Source organism: Trifolium pratense, linkage group LG5 (genome assembly GCF_020283565.1).
Source record: "Trifolium pratense cultivar HEN17-A07 linkage group LG5, ARS_RC_1.1, whole genome shotgun sequence".
NCBI lineage: Eukaryota > Viridiplantae > Streptophyta > Magnoliopsida > Fabales > Fabaceae > Trifolium > Trifolium pratense.
In genome coordinates, this window is record NC_060063.1 from 24,977,367 (window position 1) to 24,984,754 (window position 7,388).

At 34.5% G+C, this 7,388-nt stretch overlaps 1 protein-coding gene and 1 pseudogene across 1 annotated transcript; both read left to right on the plus strand.

The window, feature by feature from the left end:
* The first annotated feature begins 1,848 nt into the window (after positions 1–1,848).
* LOC123886316 (tropinone reductase homolog) lies at positions 1,849–3,799 on the plus strand. Its single transcript, XM_045935645.1, has 3 exons — positions 1,849–1,974; positions 2,885–3,054; positions 3,510–3,799. Exons 1-3 carry the CDS (start codon positions 1,883–1,885, stop codon positions 3,665–3,667), a joined length of 420 nt encoding a protein of 139 aa, XP_045791601.1. The 5' UTR covers positions 1,849–1,882; the 3' UTR covers positions 3,668–3,799.
* A 331-nt stretch (positions 3,800–4,130) lies between these two features.
* LOC123886317 lies at positions 4,131–5,480 on the plus strand (annotated as a pseudogene).
* The last annotated feature ends 1,908 nt before the right edge of the window (positions 5,481–7,388 follow it).

Consider the following 7,388-nt stretch of genomic DNA (forward strand, 5'->3'; position numbering starts at 1 on the left):
ACATTGGTTACGATGAATTACCCTCAACAAAATTTCTATAAATGAAACATTCTATTTCCAGTTGTGTGATGTGGCACACATTGTATTTGGTGATAAGATCGATATTATTTGTTTTTTGAAAGGGATAAGGCTGATTTTATGATCACAAAGTTTCACTGCCAAATGATAAAGAGGAGAGGCAATCACGAAAAACTTTTTTGTATTTATCTTTTCAACCCCATGTGATTTTCATGGAAGGAACTAATGTGTATATCTTAGCTTTTCAAACTTTTTTTTATCTCATTTTTTATGTAAATTTTTAGGTTAAGTTTGTTAGGAGATAAACGAATTTGGTTGCTCATACTCTTGCTAGGGCGGCCAATATTTGGGATAATTTTCATAGATTTGAGATTATTTCCTTATGTATTGAACATTTATTAGTTAATGATATGAATTAAGTTTGTTTGATTAAAAAAAAAAACCATTTTTCTATAATATGGTCATCTTGCAAAAAAAAAAAAACCTGTGATTGAAATTTAACTTAATCCACCTTATAATGGAGAGATCCTCCAAACAATACTACATTCTAGCAAAAGGTTATAGTGCCTCCGGATACAATTATAAGCAAAAATCACTTTTTTAGGTTTATTGAAAAAGTAATGTATCTGATCAATAATATAGACTGAATATATTATATTTTTAATGAATATAAAATGTGTTTTTTGCTTATAATTGTATCCGGAGCGAATATAAAATGAGATTCTTAACTTTTGTCGTAAATGTACATATTGAAGTATATTGAAGTACAAATATAAGTTGATTAAACTACAAATATTTTTAATACAATAAATAATTATAAATTTTCAAGTATATTGAAGTTTGGCTTAATATTAACAGCGTGTAGAGAAAATTGATTTAAAATTGATTATTAAATAAATATATTTTAAAATAAATTAATAGAAAAATATGATATGTCGATTGATTGATTAATATCCCTTCCAATTATATGAGAAAAAATAAAATTACAATTATTAAGAAAAACAAAACATCATAATTTGAAGTATATATATATATATAAGTTTCATGAAAAGACTTAAAAATAATTTTCAATGTTTATTGCTTTTTTTTTTTGCTTTCACCACCTGCTTAATCCGGTTCGGAGTCTGTTCTGACATCAAGTGGTTTCAGCCTCCTCCCGATCGCAGATGCAGGGGATCGAACCAATCCTCCCTTGCTTTTTGAGAAAAAAGAAGATTGAACAAATTAAATGCATGAATTAACATTTATTTTCATGAGAATAAGTGAAATCAATTTTAAAAAAATAAATATTAATTTTTCTCTCTTATAATTTAGAAAAGAAAATATTTTTTCTGATAGTCTCACATTGCTTAAAAAAGCGGAAGTTAAACATTTTACCTGCAAGATGAGCTACCATAAAACTAACGCCTTAATCTTTACGTTAAAGTATGACGTCAAACTCAATTGTAACTCTTTTTAAATCCATTATAAATGATCTCCGTCCACCTCTCATGACCCAACACAAATCTCATTTTTCTAAATGAAAAAGATGAGAGTTGAGGTGGCATATCAAACGAGACAGGATTTCTCCGGAGAGTTTACTTCTAGGATTCGTTTGGTTGAGCGAAAAAAAAAAGAAAAGAAAAAAAATTACGAATTTTAATGTTGAACTAAAATTAATCTAAGTTCATTAATTAAAATCCATAATTTTCTTTCCTCTCTTTTTTTCCTTCCTCTTTCATTATGGGAAGAGAATCCCTTCTAGTGGCTCAGAATAGTTGGTGATAAGACTAAACTTTAGCACCACAAATTTCCTGACAACGAATTTATATATAAGAACAGCATGGGGATAGTATGGAAGTACTATTTCCAAAATAAGTAAAAAATGGGTGAAACAAAGTTGAGTGGCTTGAAGGATAAAAGATGGTCACTACAGGGTATGACTGCATTAGTGACAGGAGGAACTAGAGGCATTGGGTAGTTTCGTTTTCTTGCTCTTAATGGCAAAATTACAAAGACAAGATAAAAATATACTCTTTTAATTACAATTATAAATAATATGATATATATATATATATATATATATATATAATATATATATATATATAAAGAATAAATTTTTGTTTATAATTATTGACTGATACAGTATTTGATCTTTATTCTCTTCATACTAAATTTAGTAACTAATTGATTGATGGATGACTAATTTTGGCATTGTGTAGTAATTTTAATAACTTTATATGTTAAGGGATCAGAAACTTCTGTGAGTTCTCTTTTGTCCTATGATCAACACTAATTTCAGCCTTTGAATTTATATTATTTTCTCAATTTTTAAGATTATTTTATCATCTAATCTTCTTTTTCTTTTTGAAGTTGTAATTATATCTATTCTTCTTCTTTTTTTACAAAAATTATCTATTCTTCTTATACCATTGGATTTGCGGCAAGGTAAATGGCAGAAGGGTCTGCCCTGGGGAAGATTTGTTTCATGTGTTTCACCATTCCCTTATTGATCCTCATCAATCAGGCTATGATACCATTGTTGGATTGTGAGGGAGAGTCTCACTCGGTCCAATCAACACATTAGGTTAAGAACAACCACATAAGTGACTGTTAACATCAAATCTTCACCCAAAACTTTAAGATATTAGATTTGTGAGTCTTCTCACTTATATATGCTCAACACCAACTCTTTTAACCGATGTGAGACTTAACTCACACTTGATATAGCTTATAAAATAAAAGAAAAAACCACACTTGATATATCTCAATATCTGCCATCAAGTGTGAGTCCCTCCGCATCCACTATACGTCACCACTCACTTATTGCTCCCCTATATCAATCGGGCTTTGATATCATTGTTAGGCTGTGAGAGGTAGATTATAGTGATGAAGATATAACAAGTACAATTGGTACCAATTTTGTATCTGGCTATCACTTGTGTCAACTTGGACATCCACTTCTAAAACAATCTGGATATGAGAATGTAGTATTTATTTCGTCCATTGCAGGTTTAAAAGCTATTCCCGTTGCATCTGTCTATGCCGCCACAAAAGGTACATTTTTCTCTTCTGTTTTTTTCTTTAGTATAAAAGAGGATCAAAGCAAAAACGTGTTATTTTCCTTAATAATTGAAATATCTAATTTTCATCCTTGAATTCTTAAAAAAAAAGTGCTAAAAAAGAATGTAAAGTCTAATTATTGTTCCAATTATAATTCAATCTTGAAAAAAATATTATATTTGATTGTGAGAAAATATGTAAATAAAAAACATTTTAATGTGGCCCTTTAATAAATAGTTTAAAGATAGATTTTTACCATTTATTTAAAAATAGGAAATTTTATAATAAAAAAAGGAAATGATATAATATTCTATTCAAATTTATTTTTTTTATAGAAAATTCAAATTTATTAAAAATGACAACCATCCTTCGAACTATTTTTTTAAGGTTCTCCCAAAATAAAGAAAAAAAAACCTATTTAATTTAAGAATATAATTAATTTATTTCAGGAGCGGTGAATCAATTCACGAAGAACTTAGCATTGGAATGGGCAAAGGATAATATTCGTGCAAATTCTGTGGCACCTGGACCCGTCAAGACAATACTTTTGGAATCTGTCATGGTATGGTATATTCATTTGGTCCATGTAAAGTTTGACCCAATATAGACCAAAAAAATATATATATATATATATAGGACTCAATAGAAAATTTGAGCAATAATCTATGAATCCGCAGAGAAAAATATCAAAATTGTTATATTAGACATTATAATTGGGGTTCAAATCTTAGTCGGTTCACTTTGTTTATGTGAGTTTTCAATAACTTATCATTTCTTTCATCTAAAATAAAAAATAGAAAAATTAAATAGTATAATGGATACTATAAAGTTTATGATTCTTATTTGGAAAATTCTACAGTACATATGATGATTTTTATTACAAAAAATATATATTAATTTATTATATTGGATGGTTATTCACTTGCATGTTTTAAATTGCGGTTGTTGTTATTGTTGCAACGTGTATTGTGATTGTTATGGCGTAATTTTTTTTAGTTTTCACAAATTATACACAATTAAGAGACTTTGAAGTGTATGATTTTTCATCCGATCCGACACAAATTGGATTTATAAAGTTCATAAAGTTTTGAGTAAAAAAAAAAAAGTTCATAAGTTCAATTTTTTGTAAGAACATTTGAACGAACAAGGTTAAAATTGTCTAATGCCGTTAATATATAATAAACATGTAATTAAATTAATTAATGTAAACATTTGCTATGATATTTACTATATATTTAACTCGTAAATATAAAATTGAAAAAACGTTTCAGTGTGAGAGAGAAGAGAGCATGGATTTTGTCTTCACCGCTCAACCGCCCCAAAACAAGAAACCACCTGACCCTAAACTTTCGTCAGCCAAGCCATCCTTCCGCGACAAACTCATGGGTACCAATCAAGAAATCCCTATACGGGAAAAGGAAGACATGCTAGAGAAGAAACTGGTCCGCATAGAGCTTGAGGACGGCAACCGCCTCCTTCCCAAAGTCTATCTAGAACCACAAGTCTTTCAAGAATTGTGCACTCCTTGGAAAGATGCGCTGGTAGTCAAACTATTAGGGAAAAAATTGGGATACAACACCATGAAGGAAAGACTCCAAAAGATATGGAAGCTGCAAGGTGGGCTAGAGATCATGGATAATGATAATGGGTTTTACATGGTGAAACTAGACCTGGCAGCAGACAAAGAAAAAATCATCACTGGAGGGGCCTTGGCTAATTCATGATCACTGCCTTGCGGTCTCACATTGGTCTCCGGAGTTCGCTTCACCAAATGCCAAAATTGAGCGTACAGTGGTTTGGGTTCGTTTCCCCGGTCTCAACCTGGTTTACTATGATGAAAGTTTTCTTTTGGCAATGGCGTCAGCTATCGGCCGCCCATCAAGGTTGACACGAATACTCTGAAAGTGGAGAGGGGCAGATTCGCCAGAGTATGTGTAGAAGTGGATCTCACTGTCCCAGTAGTTGGAAAAATTTGGGTGAATGGTCACTGGTACAAAGTTCAATACGAAGGCCTCCATCTAATTTGTACCAACTGCGGATGCTACGGCCATCTTGGTCGCAACTGTACCATTAACCCTGTCGTCTCAGAGCCGGCAAACACATCCTTTAACCCACATCACGCCCAAAATCCAAACTCCGGCCAACCACCACGACCACCAATCGCTGACCTGGAAAAATCTGGTGTTGACCTAAACTCTACTCCAGCCGTTACAAAATCTGGGCCAATAATAAACAATAAAGAAGGCAATAATGAGCTACATGGTGATTGGCTCCTTGTAACAAGGAAGAAAAAACAAACAAGCAAACATACCCCACTTGCCCCCAAAAACGTCAATAATAATAATAATAGATTTATTGCTTTGTCCTCCCAGGCCCACAAAACCAAAACAGCCACATCAAACCAAAGCTTTTCCACCTAGACCTAAACCACATGAGATTCCACGCAATAATAATGGAATCATGGATACCAAGCGCCGCCGTCACAGTGATGGTATTGATGACTCTCCCATGTATATCACACCAATTGCAAATGCATCTAGTTCCAAAAATTCAGGATCAATTGAAGGTGGTCCCACAAAAACAATTGCACAACCCACTCACATGCCCCAACCACACGTTGAAACCCAGCTTTTGCTCAATAACCATACCCTCATTGAACACCAAAAAAACCAAAACAACATCCACTCACAAGCATTTATTCCACCATCAAACATTGCCCCAGATAAACACCATGTTCCTACACCTCCCAACCAACCCAACTCTGCGAGCCAAGATGTTACTATTGAAGCTAACCAAGATGAATTACATCCTAACTGTAACAAAGTTTCTGATACTCCTGTTCACATAGATGAAACGATGATCTCTTAACCTTCATCGTCCCTTACCCATCCCTTTATAGTTTGTTATGGAAGCTCTTTATGATATTTCAATCCTCTCTTGGAACATCAAAGGGGCCCACAATAACAATGCTAAAAGGCAATTGAAAGATATGATTAGAAAGTACAGACCCACTTTCCTTGATATTATGGAGACTCACGTCCCTTATGCTCGTTTAACCTCTTTTTGGACCAACAACAACTACACCCTTGTTCACGTTGTAGAAGTATCCGGCCATTCTGGTGGGATATGGCTCCTTCAATACTCCCGAACGTCCTTCACAACCACTGTGGCTGACGCCAACCAATATTCCATCACCTTCACCGTATCCTACAGTGATGTATCCACTTCCTGTACATGCATATATGCTAGCCCGAACCCAACCCTCCGCCCGAATTTCTGGAACTACCTTATAAACCTTCAAAATACCATCACTGGATCTTGGATGCTCATTGGAGATTTCAACAAGACCCTTTTACCAAGTGACCAAAGAGGAGGCATATTTAACCATTCCAGAGCTGCTTCCTTTGCTGAATTTATGGAGAAATGCAACCTTCTCGATCTGTCAACTACAGGAGGAAGATTTACCTGGCATCGCAACCACAACGGTCTTCGTATCCTATCTAAAAAACTTGATAGAGGACTCGCGAATGTCATATGGCGCCTAGCTTTCCCAGAAGCTTTTGTAGAGGTACTATGCAGACAACACTCTGACCACAACCCTCTCCTTCTCAGATTTGGAGGCCTCCCTCTTGCCAGAGGCCCTCGACCCTTCCGTTTTGAAGCAGCCTGGATTGATCATGAAGACTATTCAGAGGTAGTCGACAGAGCTTGGAAGTCAGCCAATCATAACCCGGTGCTAGCCCTCACTAATGTCCGCGAGAATTCCATTACTTTCAACCAGGAAACTTTCGGTAACATTTTTAAAAGAAAAAAGCACATCGAACGGAGGCTCATAGGTATTCAAAACTACTTGGAAAGAGTCGATTCTACCCGCCATGTCATCCTTGAAAAAGAACTACAACACCAGTACAATCATATTCTCTTTCAGGAAGAAATGCTCTGGTACCAAAAATCAAGAGAGCAGTGGGTCAAATTTGGAGACAAAAATAGTTCTTTCTTCCATGCCCAGACCATCATTAGGAGAAAGAAAAATAAAGTTCACAGAATCCAACTACCAAATGGGATTTGGACCACCGACAGCGTGATACTCCAAGAAGAAGCTCAAAAATTTTTCAAAAATCTTTTCACCAACAATCAGCCTAACCAGAATCGTACTTTAAATGAAGGTACCCACCCCACCATTGACGACTTTGGTTCATTCGAGCTTACTTGCCCCATCACTAAAGAGGAAGTTATTGCGGCCCTTAATTCCATGAAACCTTACAAGGCCCCAGGTCCCGATGGCTTTCAATGCATCTTTTTCAAACAATATTGGCACATCGTGGGGG